Source organism: Dryobates pubescens, chromosome 5 (assembly GCF_014839835.1).
Source record: "Dryobates pubescens isolate bDryPub1 chromosome 5, bDryPub1.pri, whole genome shotgun sequence".
Taxonomy (NCBI): Eukaryota; Metazoa; Chordata; class Aves; order Piciformes; family Picidae; genus Dryobates; species Dryobates pubescens.
Window position 1 is genome coordinate 23885055 of NC_071616.1, and position 22757 is coordinate 23907811.

A 22757-nucleotide genomic window follows, 5' to 3' on the forward strand; every position below is an offset into this window, starting at 1 on the left:
ACTTGGAAACAAGCACTGATAGAATTGGTTCAATAGACATATTTTCTCTTTTCTTGACACCCCAATTTCTCCTAGGTACAGTATCTATCGTGCACTTCACTACCCTGGGGGAAAAAACCTGCCCCAGCGCTTGGCAGGTGCCATTTGTGCCATGTATACCATGACATGATTAATAATTTACAAATGTACCTGAAAAATAATACAAACTCAACTCAGGAAGTAAACATAAGTGAAAAGAGACATGCTTATCCTTAGACCAGAAACTTAGCTTTCCTCAAGTGAGGCTCATAGAGTGCTGAAGGCTTAAACAAACTCTTCCCCATCCTTAGTCAGTAACTTCTACTTTTGGGAGAAAGTAACACACATCAACTTTGACAGATTCTATTCTATTCTATATGCTACTTTTATCTTTTAATGTACATGAACATGGATCTGTTCAAATAAAACAGGCTGGGGGGGGGTTGTGTTTTTTGCTGTTTGTTGTGTTGGGTTTTTTTTAATCTGATCTACATATTACTGCAAGCTTTCACATATTAAAAGTCATTTTTATACACTGTTGCATCAGGTGGTTGGAATGTTGTACTTGTATTGCCCTCTATATTACAATAATTCTTTAGGTGTCAGAGATCAGTTTATCCCTGAATTTAACAGATCCAACTATAATTTAAGTTCTTCCATGGAATGATTCTACATGTTTATATGATTTTTCTCGTCTTTACTCTTGACAACGTGCACTAAATTTTAAATGTCTCTTTTTATTTGCATATAAGCTAACTACCCTAAGATGCTGTTCTATTGTGCTCAACAAATGTTTCAAATGGGGGAAGGGCAGGGGGAGAGCTAGTAAAACTGAGAGCAGGAAAGACCAGCACTAGTCTTGGGCAAATCAAAGTGTAACAGTGACACAGAACTAAGAACTTCTTCATTTTTAAATATTTTTTGAGGAAATAATTAAGAATATTTGAGTGTTATCACCCTTAACTGTGTGGTAGAAAAAGCTTTTCTTTAGATCTCACATTTTAATAAGGAAATGGCTTCTGGCAAAATTCTTGCGAGATCTTACTTTAAAAATGATGTAGCTTTCCAGCACAACACTGGGCATGACTTCTTACCTCGCTCCTCATGAGTGTTTTAACACTACATTTATGAGGACATGAAACCATGACACACGGGCAGTCTGTATCTTCATGTTTCTACAGAGGAAAAAGCAAACAAACCACAAATCAACTCTTACTCTGAAATTAAAGAGGGGACTTACCTGCAAAGAAAAGTATACTACAATAATCCTAAAAACACACGAGACTTTTTTTCCCAATGTTTATGCCAATTGTGCAGCAACACAACTGCAATTGCTCAAATACCAATTTATGCTTTTAAAAGATGTGTTGATAAACTGAGGCAAAACCAGGTCTTCTTGTTTCCCACACAGAGTAAGCTTCTTTGCATCCCATTCTATTATTTTTACTTAGAGCAATGAAGCAGCAATAAAACTCAAGTTTTGTTCCCCAGCAAGGCTCACAAAAATGAGCATTTTTAAGTAAGCAGAACCACTACACATGTCCTTTTTAGTAAGGGTATACAGCACATGGAACATCTCTGCAGAAATCTACATTGTCCACCCTTAGAGAATCTCTTTCCTATGTACAGATATTCCCCTTCCAATTCTTTCCTGATTTTGATTCCCAAATATCTAATACTGAGTGTCACAGTTATACATCCGAAGTTCAAGAAGATGCTGAAACTTTATCATGATGCTGGACAGACCCTTTGATCTGAACCTCGATGATGACAGGTACTTCAGTGTAGTTGTCAAACTGTATCACCACAAGAGGGAAGAAAATCAGGCCCAAGCTAAATCAATTTACATTTCTTCTCAAAAAAAACCCACAAAACACACAAACAAACAAACAAACCTATTTCATGTCAAGTGACATGTCTTACTCAACTTGAAACAAGCTGCTTCATTTCTGGTACTTAAGCCAAGGAAACAAATGTCTAGATTTATAAGGCTGTTAGAAAAGGAAGAACAAATAACATGCCCTTTTTGCCCAGTGATGATGTCTATTTTTTAGAAACAAAACCAAGACAAAGGAGACACCAGCTCTGAGATCTGAAAGGCCTTGATTCAGAATTCTGTCATAAATCAGCAAATATTTTAAAATGTATACCTCCTTATTTTTAAATACAGATCATCTGGTATTCTGTTCTGAAGCAGGTCTACTCTGCTTTCTTTCTTATTTGCTCTAGGCCACTTGATGTAGCACATGTAGACAGTCACAGCAACAGAAAGCATGGAAGCCTACGTTATTCATTAGCCAGAGCTGTGATAGGCACCCAAAACATGAGGGTGAGGAGCTAGCTGAAGCCCTCCCCACCATGGACATTCAGCATCAATGATAACAGACTGACAACACCTCTCCTCAGAATAACATCTGTAAGGGTAACTGCAGTGCTCTTCTTATCTGCAATGGCCCACTTTTGCTCAGACTCAAAAACTGGATCTGGCCCCTCATTCTAAACACATGAAGTTGAAGAGAGCTATCACAGACCACCATGCAGCTTTAGAAGCCTACTGCCCAACAAAGTTCTTTAATGGTTTATCAAAGTAAAACAAACAAACAAACAGAAAGTAATCCTGTTTTGTAATATTCATTCCCTAATTTTAATTCCCTTACTCTCTTCTCTAACCTGCCCAAACTGTCTGGCAAAGGCTATAACACTGACTTAGGTTCATCATTAATATGCAACGTCTCTACAATCTCTCCAATATTCTTTTCCTCACTCCACATCCCAGAGCCCATCCATGTAAATCAAGGGGAGCCTTTCCAATGTCTTTAGGATACACCAGTGTAACCATATTCCAGTAGCAGAATCCTCTTCCTACCAGCCAACTAAATTCACACAGTTGAAAACACAATCCAAAAGCTAAACACAAAACACAGGTGACAACACATGCAGGGCACCTGGCATGGGTAAGAAGAGACAGGGTATTAATACGGCTCCCCACAGAAGCCAGTGCCACATTAGGAACATGTCTGGTTCTAGAGCAGCGACAAGAGAGATCAAGATGCACAGTGGCTGTTCCAGTCACCTCAGCTATATTTCAGACCTCTAAGTCCAAACTGCCTTGGCAGGGTCTGCCTGGGACAGCCCTACTGTGACAAGGGTAGCATGCAAGACACTAAGCTAGTACTAAGTAACACTGTCCTGACAGATCTGTATCATAGTACTACATCCCAAGTATCAGTTTATAGACGCAGCACTTCCAAGTAGTTTTGCAGATTATACACAGAAAAAATATAGTAATTTAGAAGCTTTTCAGGCTACTAATTTCTGTTGTAACAATGCATCATGTTTATCTGCCAGAAGTTATACAACAGAAAGGGTATCTTTCTGACAAACCCCTCCAACTTTTTAGATGGCTTAAATAATGGAAAAGAAATTAAGAAGTTAACTCACCCAGTGACAGTGAAGGCCAGACAAATGTAATAGAAAGAAATGCATATTAACATTGTTCACTGAAGAGTTTTCCTCCAATAACGGGGATTTCCTACCCCAGGGGACATGGGATTCTATGAAGCCACGAACCATAGGCACTCTGGTAAAAGTGGTTTTGTTTCTATTTGCACACCTTTTTTCTCAGTATGCTCCCTCTATCTCCATTTTCAGTTCACATCACTGATGCCTGCTTCAGTCATTACTACATCAGAGAAAATTTTACACTACAGACAGACTCATCTCTGAGTGACAAACTCAAGTAAGTTAAAAGGAGTATTTCATTCAAACATACAGTCTCATTAAATTTCTGGTTCTCATGGTCAAAGTACTATGAGAAAATATTTTATCAGGCCACAACAAATAAAACCATCTACAGTTTTGCAATCAATGAACATTCAATAATCTCCTGCATCCAACTACTAATCTAACTGCAGAGCTTTGTGCATCCTTAAATCAGTATGGAAGTAAAACCATCCTCTTCCTATGTGCTGCAGCATACAAGCAAATGGTAACACAAGAATGTTATATTGCTTGGAAAGGTTCTGCTTTACAAGTGCAGACCTAATATACAACTTTTAAGATTAGGTGAATAGTGTTATCAAGTTTAATACAACAAACATACTAACTTCTCAACATGAAACTACATTTTAAACAAATCTCTCTGGCCCTCTGGATGAGCCAATTCTATTACCTCTTAAAGCAACTCAGAATTCCACCATTTAAGATTCTGGAGAACAATGACTTTACTTAACCATTCTTTTATGCACTTCAAACTAATGTGCCATCCCTGTTTCCAACATGCATGAATGTCTAAAATAGGCTTTGCTGTGAACTAAAAATCTGATAGACTAAACTTCTCTCAGCTTCCAAGTGATTGGAAAGCTGCTACTACTTCAAAGGTTTCATAAACATCACATCCACTGATATTGGATAAAAGGGAAAGCTCTCAACCTAAAACAGAGTTCTGAGCTCCTCAAAACGTAATGATGATTTCAAGCACAAAAATTTAACTATGTGACTCCTATAAAAAGAATCTGCCTACAAGAAACCTGTGAGCACACTGCATAGATACGGAAATCACGTTTGTAGAAGACATATTTAATAGTCACTGACTCTGTTAAGACACTAAACATCTTTTAGTATCACTCTCTGTCTCACACTGATTCCCAGTCTGAAGTAAATTCTGGGAGAAAATCACCCATAATCAAAATAAATATATTTTCATCTCCCTGTCAGAATACGTAAGAATAATCACAGTGTAAACTTGATTTTCTCCACGTATTTCCACATCTCAACCACCTTGTGCTAGGCAGTGCACAATTATTGAAGTACCAGCCCTTGAAAGTATACACTCTAATAACTGAAGGCCAGATCTAAATCTGGAGCAATTCTCCTTATGCCTTTTTGCAACGACACCTCTGAGCAAAGAATGCTTCTCATCACTGGGAGATTTCACCTAACAAACAATACACAGGAACACAACTGAAATTTTCATCCCTCTTACTAGACCAAGAAAGTCTGAAGTGTGAGGCTGTCAAACAACAGAAACTACATAAACTGTATTACAAAAAAAAAAGTTTAGATCAGCTCAGCACAACACAGTGCAACACGAAGTAAATGCAGGCAAGTTATGACTTTAAGTGTAAAATGAGTATGACTTTCTCAACCTCTGCTCTATACTTCTAAGTCACAACATGCTGCTCATCAGACAAATTTACTCATATGCCAAGAACATCAGTAACCCTGCTTAGGCCTGTCATATACCACTGCTGTTATGTCAAGACATTGTTTTTACATTGTTTGCTCCTTTTCTCTTGTAACAGACCACACAGTACCCAAGAAGGATTGCATAGAAAGATGCTGTTCCTCCAGTCAACTGCCATGCTTATACTCCTCCTGCACAACATTTGTTATCGGGCAGGGTAGTTGCATTTATTTTACCAATTTAAACAAACTATGAAAAGCACAGCAAAAAATTAGTATCACTAATATGCAGTGGATCTAACTTTTTTTTTAATGCTGTATCCCAGTCCATGCAGCAATTGGTGTTCTCCCAGGAAACAAAAAAAAAGGGTTTTGAAAGTCAGCCTGTTTTCATATTTGACTTACTAATTCTGCCTGAAAGGCCAAGGCTCTATTGGCAGCTACAGAGAAGCACAAGAAGAATTATTATTCCACATTAAAGTATGAAATCTTATTCTATACACACAAGAAAATACTGCACCTGCAACATAATCATTGGGACTTGGCTTTTACAGTATTTACAGGTTGTCTCCCGGTATTTACAGGTCTTCTCTACATGGTCTGGCAAATCTTTTCTCAGTATTTTTTCTTTGCAATCAGCACGAGGACATGGGAGTTCTTCAAACTGACAATCAGTTTTCAAATGCAACTGAAAGACACAAAAAAAACCCCCAACCCAACAAAACAGTCAAGCTAACAGAGTTTGGTGCATGTCTTCTATCCTCTGAAGGCATCCCACAGGAAATAACTTTAGAACCAAAGTAAGCTAAGTTTTTTGCATGCTATACTGTTGCAAGAGCAAACACTAACAAGCCTACTCAGGAATATGTTTCTGACTTCACACTCCCTTTACCTAGACAGCAGGTATTATAGATGTATGCAAGTCCAAAATTCTACAAAGATTATTTTTAAAGAAAGGTGTGTGTTTTCCATATAAACATAGATGCTGCTTTAAGCTGCTCAGGTACCTGAGGTTGCTCAATTCAAAACAAGGGCCTACACATTTCACTGCAAAACGCTGTGTGGCCGTATCTTACTACAGTTAAATTACAGGATTACTGGTATTTTATCTCATCATGATACAAAATTACAGGTTATTTTGCACAAGACTGGAGAAGCCAAAGGTTTAACTCCACATATTAACCGCCACTTACATGAGAGGATTCAGACTGCAAAGTATAAACAACCCCCCCAGAAAAAAGGATTTCAAAATTTCTCACGTTTGTAAAATACACATTTAGATTTTTCTAAATTTAGTTCTCCCTTCAGCTCTCATTTGCTTCATGCATTTACATTTCTGAGCTTTGGTGCCATGCAATCACATGACTCCTTACGGCTCATCAAAAAGCTTCGTTTTAAAACAATTTAATTCTATTCTGGCAGTTATAAATCACTAGAGTAATCCAAGAAATAGATTGGGGTTTCAATTGGAAAAATTTCTTCTCATTCTTTAACTCAAAAGGAAACTTAAACTATGTTATATTACTTACCAGTAACTGACCCAAAGACAGCTGTTCTTTACAGCCCTTATTTTCATTTCTGCAGTATATCTGAAGGGCAAGTAGCTCTCTCCTGCAACAATTATCTTTAAATACCTGAAATAAAACAACCCCAACCAATTCATTGTAGAAATTTTTAAACCACTCGTGAGATCAAATAAAGTAGAAACCATGCAATTTGGCTACAGCAGTGTCATTTAATTCTAGCTTTATGTGGTAGAAATAAAATCTCTCCTTAATTTTTCTTGAACGTGCACGTGTCTGAGATTCCTCAACTACAATCAGCCCAGCAAAAGAATATTTGGACAGATGCTCTACTACTGTTTCACTTTTACTACAAATACACAAAAGCAAAAGGTACAAGACAGGCATTTTTAAATTTTTTTTTTTAATTTGCTTGCCAATACTAGGCCTGTGTAAGCTAGAACACTCTACACTGTTTGGGAAGCTGATGCATTTGGCACAATACCTCTATTTCATTAAAAGATTTCATGGAAGACCGTCTCGCAATGAGTAGAGTGGTAAGTCAGAACACTGACTTGCACTTCAGTGGTTGACACATAAGTAAACACATTTTCTAAAAGCTTAGATTGAAGAAGGTTTATTATTTCACTGATAAGCAGGCTTTAGCTATCTCTCAATTTTAATGTTTATAAACCTTTCTAGCATTTTCTGTCTCTAAGAGAACTGCAAGATGTTAGACATAATGCATTTGGGGTTTTCATTGTTCACCTTTTGCAGGTGATACCTCATAAAAGATAGAGACAACACAGCTGTATTCTCAAGGAATGGGTTCTTGCTATCTCTGGTTCCTTCCTTCAAGGACAGAAACCAGAGATCAGGACTGAAGACAATTACTACTATTTTGAAGTCCAAAACAAAGGGACAAAAACTTCCAAGTTATTTTGCAATTGCTTTAATGACCATTAAGAAATACCAAAGAACCAAGGCCAACCCACCACTAATTCTCTGACAGAGTTCTGTGATACTGCATACTCTGCAGGGGTACTGTAATTACAAAACACCTCTGCATGCTAACATTTAAGAAAGAATTATGATCACATCTGTCCACAGTGACTACAAATCTATCCTCAGTATCAGCAAAGGAGGAAACACTGCAACCATTCTCATCCAGTCTCATCTGACACAGGTCACTGATTTCTGTTTACTTTTCAGAGGCATATGTGAAGTTTAATGAATCAGCAAATCTCATTTGAGTAATCAATTGCCAGTACTGCAGTATTTTTTTTCCAGAGTAAAAAGAATTACTAAGCTCTGGTTTGCTACAATTGAGATAAGAAGACAGTTTAAAGCATTTTTTCCAAGGCTGTCTCTAAAAGCTCTGATTTTTGACTTCAGTATTCTGCAGGAAGAGAGGCTTCCAGTTTCATGAAAATCATTGACTTGCAGAGTTAATCTAATGTGTACCTTGGGAGCTACAAAGTCAGAGTTAGGAGGACAAATAAAGCAGGTAACACGATCACTGGCCTGAGCTCTTGGAAAGCCCATCCATGTCAAAACTGAATTACACTGAACACTGTTCAGAGAACTACTTTGAGTTAAAATAAAGAGGGATTAATGCACCCATTAACCTTTTCTTGAAAATAGTTACACTTAAAAGTATTTGTTTAGGCAGGAAAGACTATTAACACCAAGAAATTTACTAAATACTTTAGAAAAATGTAAACCCAGCATAAGCTATGAACTAAGTCAAAAAGAATTTTCTCTACCCTTGAGCTTTCAAAAGGAACACAAAGTTTTGCTGTGAAAAACAGTGACAAGGGTATCAGTGAAATGGCTTATCCATATAAAAAGAATGTGATTCTATTAGTTACTGTAACTCCACACTGTTTTGATTCCAGTGTGGCTCACAGAAAGAGTAAACTGTGAAAACGGTAAACACTGGTCTGGATGCAAACCAGGAGTAAGATTTGCCTACAGGAGATGCAGTATTTCTTACAATTCCCTTGGTTGGTGGGAAGGCAACTGCAATGGGTTGCTCTAGCTCCCAAGTATGAAAACAGGATGTGAAACCTAGCTGGACTGCCAGGGATGAAGGGAGGTTGTAGACAGGCAGAGGTTGGTCTCTTCTCCCAGGCAACCAGCACCAGAGTAAGAGGACACAGTCTCAAGCTGTGCCAGGGCAGGTTTAGGCTGGAGGTTAGGAAGAAGTTCTATACAGAGAGAGTGATTGCCCATTGGAATGGGCTGCCTGGGGAGGTGGTGGAGTCGCCATCATTGGAGGTGTTCAGGAGGACACTTGATGGGGTGCTTGGTGCCATGGTTTAGTTATTAGGTGGGTTGGATGATAGGTTGGATGCGATGATCTTGAAGGTCTCTTCCAACCTGGTTTATTCTATTCTAACCACTTCTAAGTAAATGCTGTTTTCTAGCATGTGTTTAACAGTAAAAATTCGCTGTCTTCCTATATAAAACACATGGTCCAGGTTTTTCAGCAAAACTATCTTTCTCAGTCAGCTTATAAGGCTTAAGAAGTAATTAGCACAAAGCAACAGCACATCTTATGTACAACACACAATTCTATACTATTGAATAAGAAATAATTTTAACAATACCTTGTCTTTTACTATGCTTTCTTGACACGCTGTACATTTTGGACTAGAAGAACTGGAGAGAAAAGAAAAGAGAAAATCTATTTTAACTCATCTGATTTTCTGCCGTACCAAAAAGTCCATTTATGAGGGGCTTAGTTATGATTATTCAATAGATTTAAAAATCATTAAAAGTGGATAGAGTTCATTACAATGAGATAACATGAGTTTTTTTAAAATAACACTGAGTTTTCAGTGGACAGTATCTGCCATTTTCAGAAGGCATTGACAAGGAAGAAGAGGTGGTGGAGTGGCCTTCTATGTAAGGGAGACATATGAAACCGTGAAAATTAATGAAGGTGATGATAGGGTTGAGTCCTTATGGGCAAGAATCAGAAGTAAGGTCAGCATGAGTGATATTGTGGTGGGAATCTCTTATAGACCACCCAACCAGGATGAAGAGGTAGATGAAATTTTTTATAAGCAGTTGAGAGGTTTCACAATCACTTCCCCTTTTTCTCATGGGAGACTTCAACTTCCCAGATATCTGCTGGAAATACAATATAGCAGGGAGAGAACAGTCTTGGAGGTTCCTGGAGTGTGTGGAGGATAAATTTCTGACACAACTGGTGAGGGAGCCAACCAGGGAAGGTGCACTCCTGGACCTGCTTCTTGTGAACAGGGAAGAACTTGTGGGGGAAGTAAAGGCTCAGTGATCATGAGATGATTGACTCCTCTATCCTTGGGGAAACAAGGAGAGGGATTAGTAAAACTGCCACCTTGAACTTCTGGAGGGCAAACTTTGGCCTGTTCAGGAGACTGACTGACAAAGTCCCTTGGGAGACCACCTTGAAGGATACAGGAGTCCAGGAAGGCTGGACATACTTCAAGAGGGAAGCCTTAAAGGCTCAGAAGCAGCCTGTCCCTGTGTGCTGAAAAACGAGTTGGTAGGAAAGGCATCCAGCCTGGCTGAAGAGGGACCTTTGGCTGGGCCTCAAGAACAAAAGTAGAGTCTATGGCCTTTGGAAGAGGGGACAGGTCTCTCATCAGGACTATAAATATGTAGTGAAGCTACGCAGGGAGAAAATTAGGAGAGCCAAAGTACAGCTAGAGCTCAACCTAGCTACAGCCATTAAGGATAATTTAAAAAAATGTTTCTATAAATTCATTAACAACAAAAGGAGGACTAGGGAAAATCTCCACCCTTCATTGGATGCAGAGGGGAAACATAGTGACTAAGAATGAGGAGAAGGCTGAGGTGCTCAATGCCTACTTTGCCTCAGTCTTTAGCACTGGAACCAGCAGTTCCCTGGACATCCAGCCTCATGAACTAGGAGGCAGGGAGGGGAATCAGAATGAGGTCATCACAATAAATGAGGAATTGGTCAGTGTCCTGCTGGGCCACTTAGATGCACACAAGTCTATGGGGCTGGATGGGCTACATCTAAGGGTGCTGAGGGAGTCGGCAGATGTGCTCACCAAGCCAATTTCCATTATTTACCTGAAGCCCTGGCTAACTGGGAAGGTCCCAGTGAACTGGAGAGCAGCAAATATAACACCTGTCTATAAGAAAGGAAGAAAGGAGGAGCTGAGAAACTGTCAGTCTGACTTCGGTACCAGGGGAGGTCACAGAGCAGGTCATCTCTAGGGAGATGCCTAGGGAGGTTGTTGAGTCACTAACCCTGGATGTGTTTAAAGGTCATGTGGATGTGCTTGGGGATATGGTTTAGGGATGAACCTTGTAGAGTAGGGTTATCAGTTGGACTTGGTGATCCTGAGGGTCTTTTCCAACCTGAATGTTTCTGTGATTCTGTGATCTTTGAAGAAATGAGACCACCACAATGATTCCAGGCAGCTGTGCAGTGATTTTCTTCAAAACAGAAAAATTCATTCCCTATTTTACAGTTTGTGCCTGATCCACAATTTTCATAATTTCTTAATCTATCTGCACAAACAGGCAAAATATTTTCTCTCAATTATCCAGTCCTGTTTCAAACACTGCCTAATTAAACTTTACCTTCTCTGACAGCCAATTATACATCTATCTCCTTTAAGTCTGTTCTGATTTTAGCAACTGTCACAGACCCTTTTGCACTCCTTTACCTGAACTATTGCCTTGTAGATGTTTTGGTAACCCAGTTACCAAACTTGTCATTTCTCAGACAACAGGTAGGTTGAGAAGAACAGCAGTGTGTGAACAGAAACTGGAGCGTAGGAAACATGAGCTCATACAGCTGTTTGTGGCTGTCACCTGGTTAAGCATTGTAGTGTACACCCCTTCACTTCTTTTTAGCTCCATTATGCCATTTAAAATGCGGATAGCCAATACTGATCTTCACTATAAAGCACTGAGATCCATGGATGAAAAGCCCTAGGTAGAAGCTAAGGTAAATCTTCCATGAAGCAACTCATTGACAGGCTGCAAAATTTGTTGCAGCTAGCAGCTGTGCAAATTGATGCAAAAGTCTGAGTAAGTTCAATTATATAATCAGCACCGTTATTTCAAACCATCTCACTGGCTTCTGCTCCTTGAACTGACTATCCTGTGTCTCATCCTATTTCTGAGCATCTTAACTACCTTGCAGCTGCAATATCTGTAATATTTTTCTTAAGTTTAAAAAAAGGGAAAACTAATCTACTTGAGGGTACATCGTGTTTATTACAATGTCATGCTTTCCTCACTCTTACTGAATTCACTCAAGCATCTCCCTTGCTTTTTTGAAGTAATGCTGCATACTGAGCAAACATATTTACTGCATTATTTACACTGACTCCCAATTCTTTGTCCTCAAGTAACACTGGAACAGAAGCTGCAAGCACATAATCAGTGTGTGTGTGCAGCAGGATATCAACACAATGAAAAATTTTTGTGCCAAATAAAGAAACACTGTAAACTTATTGTTCTTCCAGTTCTATGGTACACTTTTTAATTCTCCAGAAAAAAAGTAGCTGTAAATTCAATTGTAACAAAGGATTTCTTTGCAACAAGCACTTAAATATAGTGAAATAATTCAAATGAAAGAGTAGCATGGTAGATGGTCTCACCCATGTATCCTTTTCAATAACAGACTGGTTGGAAAGTCAGGAAGGTAAAATTACACCTATTCTAGCTGCACTGTAATAACCACATGTCCATGGTCCCACAGCAGGGAAGCAAAATTACCCAGATTCCAGCAATGCCAGAATTGTTACTGCTTAAATTGTTAAGTATCTCCTTTCTGCACACATCCAAGCACAGCAACTATTTGCTTTTCTGCAGTCACTGTTATTAACCATGTTATAAACTTCTAAAAACATATATTCAGAAAGAAATACCTGCATTTATTATATAAAAACTACACCTCACCTAAAAATGTGTATTGAAAGAAAAGCTGGTGGGGATTTTTTGTTGTTTTAAACTTGACATGCTGTAGCACAAAAGCTACAAGAGTGGGTAAGTGATCTATGGGCCCCTGTATTTACCCAGTACAAGAATGGTCTGGGTTAGACAGGGCCTCTGAAGGTCATCTAGTCCAATCCCTTCTGCAGTAAGCAGGAGCATCCTCAATTAGATCAGGCTGCCCAGAGCCCTGTCAAGACTTACTTTGAATATCTCCAGGGATGGGGCCCCAGCTACCTCTGTAAGCAACACATTCCAGTGTTCCACCACCCTCAAGGTCAAGAACCTGTTCCTAACATCCAATCTAAATCTGATCTTCTCCAGTTTGAAGCTACTGCCCTTCATCTTATCACTACAGAGTAATGAGACAGTAACATCCCCCAATCTCTTTGCCATGCTGTATGTAGTCTTGATTTTCAGCTGCCTGAGATTACTGTATTTCCAAGTGAAATATATACTAATACCTAGAATGAGGATGGCCAACAATATTGATCTCTTCTGCACCTCTGCTTTCCCACGAGTAAACTGAAGTATTGACTACTTATTTACCCCAGGAGATTGAAGTTTACAAAAATGGGCTCCAAACACTAGACCAAGTTTTGAAATCACACTGCTGAATACAATCAGTGACAATGCATAGAAGTTGAGAAGCAAAGAAACAGACTTTCTCAGGAGCTAGATACTCCTTGAATAACCACGTATTTACTCTTACCTAGACTAGGAAAGATTGCATCTCTTGGCATTCATTTTATCTCTATAACATTCACTCACCCACTTTGCATGCTGGTCCAAATATTTCAGTAACAGAAGCCTGCCTTCATGACCCTCCTAGAATCCACAAAAAATATAAGCCCCAGTACACACAGCTAGAAGAGTTATGGGCAAAGGAAGCTCCACAAGAAGTTACATTAATCCAAGAGTGCTACCGCTCAACTATAAAGCTGGATCCATGGTCAGGTGAGGTATCACAAATTCAAGGAGCCTCTGCAGGCTCACTTCCTCACACAGCCACAATTTACTAAGTGTATTCTACATGAAACTAGCCATGTCAGTAGTCATGTAAAACAGATACTCAGTGTAGGCTCCACAGGGAATGAAATTCTTACCTGACACATTAAACCACTTTAGCAATTGTTTCAACAATAGAAAGCTCATCTGTTTTATCCTGACTTAGAGTAGAACACAAACATTTGGGGGGTAACAAGTAAGTGGAACGCTGCTTCAAACCAGGGCATTAGTTTAATGTATTCCTAAAACTACAACGGTGACCATGCTATCTTCAGCAGTTCACAAGATCTAGAGGTATCAGTATGTTCCATCACAATAAAAAGACACACCTTAGCAAGGCATTCATGCAGGTCTCACAAAATCTGTGTCCACATTCAGTCTGCTTAGGATTGCATAAGATGAGGTGACATTTTTCACATTTGTACTTATCTTCCACGGCATTTACAAATTTCTCTTTGTAGCCACCTTGCTCTGGAACATAAATTGATGCCGAAGGACTGCGATCAGGATTGGCCCTTTGTTGTACCATTTCTACAGATAAAGGGGGTTCTGTCTTCTTGCTGGTGTCCATGCTCTAAGATAGTTTCTGTGAAGCAAAAAGGAGAAAACTTCTGAGAAACGGAGACCTCTTTTTACATTTAAATGAAACAAAAATCGCATCTCTGAGAGACTACATGACACCAAAAAGCACCAAGAACAGATGTTTGTTCACACATCAGGTGAATACAATACACACAACTGCCTAAATAGATTAAGCGTAACAAATCTGTGAAATATTCTGCATTTTAAAAAGGCTCTAGAAGGTCAAAAATTAAGACCTATTTCTGAAAACAAACAGTTAATTATGGGCATCAGTCTATGAACAAGTAAGAACAGAGCTGTCATTCTTGCATATCTATCTTTCTCTCTGAAAAGCATCCTTAATATTTAAATAGTGTCATCAGAGGAAGCAGGTGCAATGTACCCAGGGTCTACACAGCTCCACTACCAACTTTTCCTGTCTATCCCATGCAACGGCAAAGTGTAAGACATGCTGCTTTAAGACTGGTTTAGAGGAACACAACAGGTTTTTTTACTTTATTAAACAATTTCCTTTTTTTTCATTAAGAGAGCATGTGATACAAGTCATATTAACAGAGGAGAAAGGCCTATATAGCATGACCACCTGGTTAATTCACCAGGACTAAGCACAACTCACAGGCAGCTGAGAAAATTAATACATTTGATGACTCAATTACAGCACCTATTATCTTGAACTACAGTTCTTCTAGGTCAGCATGCAAAGCATTAGCAAAACACCAGAGGAAGAATAGCTCAGGTTAAATTTGAAAACCCAGTTTCAGGAAGTTCCTTGCTTATTTTTCAGTCAAACAAGTGTACATGGTCTATAAAATCCTCAGCACATGAAGTAGAAAGCACAGTTGGAGGATACAACTGCCTGGTTATTTAGAAAAGAAAGGCATATTTCCATTCTTCCTCCATGTCAACTGATGCTTGAAACATGAACCTATTCCAGTGCTATACAGTTGCCTCAAGCACTACAATTATAATCCAACTTCAAGACACAAAATGAAGAAATGAGGCTGGGTTCATTTCTAGTTACAGAGTATGTCCACCAATGCCATGAAGGGAATCAAAACACCTCACACTCCTCACACCTTCCTGACTTTCCAACCAGTCTATTATTGAAAATGATACATGGGTGAGAACATCTACCATGCAGGTTTTTATGATCTCTTTCTTCACTAAGTCCAAAACAAGTATTTGTAATTAAACATATTTTCTCATAGTTCATTTCTGTATCTATACTTTTCGTACAGAATTCTCCATGGAGACTAGACAGACAAGAAAATTTCTTTCATTTCTGATGCCAACTACTGTTTCTCAAAAGAAAAGATAAAATCATTGCAACTCATCATTAATATCACTTTATGTCTTTATCAGTGTCAGCTGAACATGGATAGAGCTGTTGAATGCCCCCTTGCCCCAGCATACAGTCTCTCAGTATCTCCATTAAACACTGAGAAAGCTCAAGGAAGCCATCCTCATAACCTGGTATATAGCACAGATGATTCAGTCTTCTTCCAAATAAAAAAAAAATGCCACCAAAAAAAGAGAAAATAAAACAAACAAACAAAAAACCCCCATCCAAACCACACACAGACACAAAAAAACCCAAACCAACAACCAACCAACACACACAGACAAAAAAAGAAAAAAAGAAACCTGAAAAAACCCACCACATCACAGTTCCTACAGTAACTGAAAGGCTGAAAGGGAAATATAAATTCTTGACCATAATTTGAAATAATGTCTGCCTATCCTTGTCTACTCTTCAAAGGCTGCAGAGCCTAACACCTTGGCAGAATAATATCTGAAAAGTATTTGGGGGGGAACGACACAGGAATCAGTACTGAATTGAAAGTAGCTAAGTAGCTTATGGCTCTCATTAAAAAGGAAATTCTGATTATTTCAGACCAGGGAAGTAAGCAAAGACTGAACTGTTTCAGCAGAAACAGGGGGAAAAAAAGGTAATGATGACACTGAAGAGGCAATTTGAGAGATTTTTAACCTGCATACACAAAATGAAACATGATGATGAGAACAAGAGTCTGAAAGAGACAAGGAGATTAAGAGAAGTGCCACAAGCAGGAAAGGAAAGCAGCTGATGAAAGTGGTTTAGCTTTAGAGACTTCCAAAGACATGACTATCGTTACTGAACATGTGTGGCTGGACAGAGGGGAACCTAGTCATGAGCTTGGGACCTCACATTTTATTGCAGCTGTAAAAGAAAAGAAGACGGGCAAGGAAGGAAAAAAAGTGCAGCTCCAGGAGTATCTGGTTAAACTTAGCTATCTATGGATTTACTTCCTGTGCACAATTGTGGGAATAGCTTTATTTGGAGCTTGTAGTTTAGGAATCTGTAAACCTTGAGTTCTCTGATTTATAATCTGTAGATTGGTACTATTGTCTCTCTTCCCTTTGCAACTTCTTTGGTTTTTAATCATATTCAAGATCTCTATGCCATTCTCTCCATTCTTGAAGTCAAACACTAACTTCTAAGCATGTTGATTGGTAAGAACAATGTAGGGAATGTGATTTCCCTTATCATGACAGAATAAAACAAGGCATGGTCTGAATAAAACAAGGCATGGTCTGATTCCGAGCCACAGAAGAAATCCAGAAAAAGAGGCACTAAGAGATGCTGACAGGAAAACTGGCAAGTTAGGAGCAAACAAAGTTTATAAACTTGTAAGTCATAAAACTAAATATCTGTTTCCCCATGAAGCTACTTTCAAATGAAGAAATTAAAGGCGATTACAGATGCAAAGTCTTCCAAGAGCAGGATTTCTTCATGGAAACTGAGTAACTAATCACAGAGCAGGGGTGAGAAAACAAAATATTTAAGATGTAACTGAGAAAGAGTATCAAATAAGTACCAGGTGAGAGTTTCATAGAGATAAGAAACTACACAGGAGCTGGACAGTCAGCTGGCAAGAGAGATTTCATAGAAAAACAAGCTGCACAAGGCTCCACATGACTCCACTTTCAGAACTGATGTATTGGATATCTTGTCACAGAAATCAACCAGAAGCCATGCTGATAAATACCATTTGCCTAACAGTCAGAATTTGTGCCTCAGCTTACATATTTCTAGTTTATGAATAAGTACATCAGACTAGAAAAGCTAAACAACCAGAAAGCACTAGAGTAGCCAGCTTCATGAAGAATTCTTTTCCACAATACTCTGAACTGCCTGCATTTAATTATGCAGCAGAACTAGGAAGCAATTAATGAAGTACTGCAAGAAAATACAATAGAGAACTGAGCTTAACACCAAAACATTGTTACAACAGAGGAGTTGCATTTACTAATAGGGTGATGTCTACCAAACTGCACACACAAATCTGTATGCACAGAGCTATGTTCTCATGCATATGAGTTAAATGCTCTTACATCAGTATACGGGTAAGTGGTGAACGTGCAGATAATGCAAACATTTCAGCTGCCACCCCTTTAGCAAACAGCTTTCTACTATGGTTTATATACCACTACAGGGTGTCATCTGTACTGCCCTGCTTTTCTATTTAGGAACTTTGTAACAGCAGGACTCAGATTATATCCTCGTAATCATGTTTCAATCTGCCAACAAGAAGCAATTCTGAAGTCACACCTCAGTAAGACACTATGCACTTACTGCAACGAAGACAACACACTTCCAAAAACCAGGAACTCTGGCTAGAACATTCAAGACAGGCTAGTTCTGATGGGGGCCTCCCATTCCTAAGGGCACGGCAAGCTGCCATCAAGTCAAAAAACTTCAGTTCTTGTTCAGCAAAATAAATCTTCACTTTTAATTCACTACTAGTGATTTCTTAAGTTCCAGTTTCTTATCCCTAGGGAAAATCACTACAGTAAAAGAATATGGCTTTTAGAGGTCTTTTAGAACAGTTGCATTTCAGGCAATCACCTTTCAGGATATAAAAAGAGGCGCAGTCACCAAGGTCAGTTACGTCCACTGTTGATTACACTCATTCACAGCCACCTCTCCTGCAGCCAGAACATGCTTATATCCACACTTCTGCAGAGTAACAGAAGAGCGCTGTTCTGGTCATCAGACGGGTGACACTGCTTGCCTCAGTCTAAGTTTCACTGAGCTCCACTACTGTCACTACTCTTGCTCAACATAAGTGGTACTTCAGTAGCTGAGGCTGGAACTCAGTTAATATTTCAGGCTGTATATACCATAATAAAGGTCTGTACAATTTGTCATCACTTACCTCTTACTAACATTAGCACCAAGGCTTATAAACTAGAAGCAAGAGTGAATTTACCAACAAAGGTGTTCCAGGAATTCGAAAGCACAGGAGTTCCCAAACCAAAAGCATTTTCTCTTTCCTTTTTTAAACAAGGATGCTGTTCTCACTGCAGAGAGGACAAACACCCCAGAAACCTACATTAGCATTTTGTATCATACCACATAGGATTTTATTTGCTCTTTGGGAATCAAACCAATCTGCAACATAGAAATACAACACAGCTCTTTTTTTCTTTTTTTTTTTTTAAATCAAAATAACTTTGCATCTAAAACAGGAGGGGGGGGAAATTAACCCTTGCATAACCTAAAATAGCCTCAAAAAAACTGATTGTAAAAGGGCCCACAGGATTCAGAATATAGCTAACTCTGCAAGAAGACTGTTTCCATGTACTGACATTACAAAGCAAATAAGCTTTTGCCAAAGTTTGAAAATTCCAAATGGTCAACAATTTATTTTAAATCAGTGGGTTTGTTACACTATCAGAGAAGAGGATAACACAAGACACAATCTAATTGGGTTATCACTTTGGACAGAAAAATTTTTCCACCAAACTGCAATTTGCGGCTGGGTTACACAGCGTTGGGTTAGGAACTGGCTGGAGGGCCGAGCCCAGAGAGTGGCGGTGAATGGTGCCACATCCAGCTGGCAGCCAGTCACTAGTGGTCTGCCCCAAGGATCAGTGCTGGGCCCCATGCTCTTTAACATCTTTATTGATGATCTGGATGAGGGCATCGAGTCCATCATCAGTAAATTTGCTGACGACACCAAGCTAGGGGCAGGAGTTGATCTGATGGAGGGTAGAGAGGCTCTGCAGAGGGACCTCGACAGGCTGGACAGATGGGCAGAGTCCAACGGCATGAGATTTAACACATCCAAGTGCCGGGTTCTGCACATTGGCCACAACAACCCCATGCAGAGCTACAAGCTGGGGTCAGAGTGGCTGGAGAGCGGCCAGGCAGAGAGGGACCTGGGGGTGCTGGTTGATGGTAGGCTGAACATGAGCCTGCAGTGTGCCCAGGCAACTAAGAAGGCCAACGGCATCCTGGCCTGCATCAGGAACAGTGTGGCCAGCAAGAGCAGGGAGGTCATTCTCCCCCTGTAACACTGCACTGGTTAGGCCACACCTTGAGTCCTGTGTCCAGTTCTGGGCCCCTCAGTTTAGGAAGGATGTTGACTTGCTGAAACGTGTCCAGAGAAGGGCAACAAAGCTGGTGAGGGGTTTGGAACACAAGCCCTATGAGGAGAGACTGAGGGAGCTGGGGTTGCTTAGCCTGGAGGAGACTGAGGGGTGACCTTAATTGCTCTCTACAACTACCTTAAGGGAGGTTGTAGACAGGCAGAGGTTGGTCTCTTCTCCCAGGCAACCAGCACCAGAGTAAGAAGACATAGTCTCAAGCTGTGCCAGGGCAGGTTTAGGCTGGAGGTTAGGAAGAAGTTCTACACAGAGAGAGTGACTGCCCATTGGAATGGGCTGCCCGGGGAGGTGGTGGAGTCACCATCACTGGAGGTGTTCAGGAGGAGACTTGATAGGGTGCTTGGTTGCATGGTTTAGTTGATTAGGTGGTGTTGGATGATAGGTTGGATGCAATGATCTTGAAGGTCTCTTCCAACCTGCTTTATTCTATTCTACTCTATTCTATTCTCGCGCTGAGAACAGTTGAATAGAAAAACAAAACAGCATTGCATGCACAATATCCAAATCAAACTCTGAAAAAGAAACCTGAAGGTGAACAGGGAGCTAAAGATCACAGCAAAAAAAGTGACCAATGAGATGACTCAAATTTTCTCTTAAAAGAGTAGTTGACATATTCTCTACAGTATATAACTACACAAACTTCAGTGCCTCATCCTAGGGCATCCTTTTTGGTAGCAAGGGGTCTGTTGTTGTGGGGTTTTTACCACAGAATGGTTTGTGTTGGAAGGGACTTTTTAAAAGAAGTCATCCAGTCAAATCCCCACTGCAGTAAGTGGGGACATCTTCAAGTAGATGAGGTTGCTCAAAGCTCTCTCCAACCTGCTTCCAGGGCTAGGGCATCTACCATCTCTCTGACCAACGTTCTAACCTTTCATCACTCATATTGTAAAAAAATTTGTTCCTCACATCTAGTCTAAATCTCTCCTCTTTTAGTTTAAAACCATTACGCCTTGTCTGGTTGCAAAACGCTCTGCTAAAGACTGTCCCTATCTTTCTTATAGGCCATCTAGATACTGAGACCACAGTAAGGTCTCCTCAGAGCCTTCTCAGATTGGACAACTCCAACACTGTTTTTCCTCAAAAGAGATGCTCCAGCCCTCCCATCACTTTTGTGGCCCTTCTCTGGCAACACTCCAACAGATCCATGTCTCTCTCACGCTGATTACAGAGGAGCTAGACACAGTACTCCAAGTGATGTCTCAGCAGAGTACAGGGGCAGAATCACCTCCCTTGACATGCTGGCCACACTTCTTTCTACATGACCCAGGGTAATTCAGACTTTCTGGACTGACAGTGCATATTGTCATCTCATGTCCAGCTTTTCATCCACCAGTACCCCCAAGCCCATCTCTGCAAGGCTGCTCCCAATCCCATTACAAAGACTGCCCCAACTCACGTGCAGGACCCTGCACTGAGCCTTATTGAACCTCATGAAGTTCACACAGATCCACTTCTCAAACCTGAACGCATTCCCTGTGGGTGGCATTGAGTCCTTCTGGTGCTTAATCTGCAAGCTTTCCAGAGGCACACTTGATTCTATTGTCTGTGTCATTGATGAAGATCTTAAACAGCACTGATCCCAGTACAGACCCCTGAAGCAATTTTTTTTCACTCTAGATTTTAATGATGTGGGGCTTGTGATTGTGCTGTCTCTCCTCCCAGCCTCTCAAAGACACTTGGGAGCCAAATGGACATGAGAATGAGCAGCTATGTGCAGAACAGAAAGAGAAACATAGGCTCACAGTGAGCAAGAGGCTGTAAAAGTGCAGTCTCAGTCACCACCACTTCCCTATGGTCTATCAGTTGGCCAGTCATTACACAATTATATCCAAACCAGCCGAGACCACCTGCTCCCTCTCGTCCAGGCAAATTTCATGGTCTTGGTTGCTTCTGATATTACACTGGGGATGGGTTGCAGATCTTGGTTTTGTGTGATTTATGTTGTTTGAGGTTTTTTGGTTGGTTGTTATGCAATTTGTTTGGGGAGATTGGTTTGTTCGTTTTGTCTTTGGTGGGGGGCTCAGTGATAGTAAAAAAGGGGATGTAGAGCATAGGTGAGTAAGAAATCATATTTTATCCATTTCACATTACTGAATTTTCTTCTGTGCTTTATAGGGTACCCTCAGAGAGCCAGCTTGTCAGGTACCCAGGCTGCTATTTCCAGCCCTTCAGTCTTCCCAGTCCATGTGCCTTCTTTCACAAAGAATTACTGCTTCAAGTAATCACCAAGAAATATTTATTTTAGAAGTGAATTATTACAAACAATTTGAACTCTTCCTTATATTTCGCCATTTTACAACTTCTTATAAATTCCTAGCACATACCTCCTGAAAAGAATGTACATCTTCCTCTGTCTTTTAGACAAGTCTTCTGACTCAGTTCTGCTTCTACTTCTGAGTGCAATTATAATATGCAACATATCCTGTCACAACCCTGATGACTGGTTAAAACAATAACGCAAGCTGAAAGCAGTGTAGTAGTGACAATTCATTATCATTTACTCAGTGCACACACCAAAAAAAATGTAAAGTTGAGCAGCGAGGCTGCCATGGGAATACTGACTCCAGAGTTCTTAAGCATGAAGGTACCTTACTGCAGAGGGCCATTCTGACAACATCCACACACCTCTCAGCCTGGTATTCTGGCAAATGCCCCACCACTGAACATAGACAGGGACACAGAAGAACAACTGATAAATAAAATGCATATAGCTTGAATCACTCCACAAAAATACCCAGGCAGTGACTGAAGCTGCACGTTTGAAAGCAGAGAGCCATCCATTGATTTTTGCCTTGTATGAGGTCAGAAGTCTTGGCATTTGCACTCCTCATTTGTACAGGGGTGTTTGGGGTTGGGTTTTTTGTCCTCCATGCAGTTGTCATGCTTGAAGGACTAGTCACTGTTTCTAGACAACAGGATCAGCTAACCAGTGCTGAGGTATTTCCAGCATATTATATAAGAGAAAATTCTGAGGCAGACAGGGGAGGATGGGGAAGGGTTGCTTGTCACTAATCCTAGATGTAATTTCACGTGGTGAAAAAGATGAGACACTTCCTCATCTTC

General features: G+C 40.0%; 1 protein-coding gene across 9 annotated transcripts in view; it reads right to left on the reverse strand.

Moving 5' to 3' along the window:
• The window catches only part of TRAF3 (TNF receptor associated factor 3), a 72109-nt gene that overhangs the window by 20195 nt on the left and 29157 nt on the right, over window positions 1-22757 (reverse strand). For 8 of the 9 annotated variants that reach the window (XM_054161820.1, XM_054161818.1, XM_054161819.1 and 5 more), the window contains 5 exons: window positions 14009-14265; window positions 9317-9368; window positions 6732-6836; window positions 5723-5890; window positions 1113-1193 (listed from right to left, as the gene is read on the reverse strand). In XM_054161820.1, coding sequence (XP_054017795.1) covers window positions 1113-1193; window positions 5723-5890; window positions 6732-6836; window positions 9317-9368; window positions 14009-14250 — 648 coding nt within the window. In that variant the 5' untranslated portion in view covers window positions 14251-14265. The remainder of the gene's footprint in view (window positions 1-1112; window positions 1194-5722; window positions 5891-6731; window positions 6837-9316; window positions 9369-14008; window positions 14266-22757) is intronic. The other variant, XM_054161824.1, reaches the window with a different exon arrangement.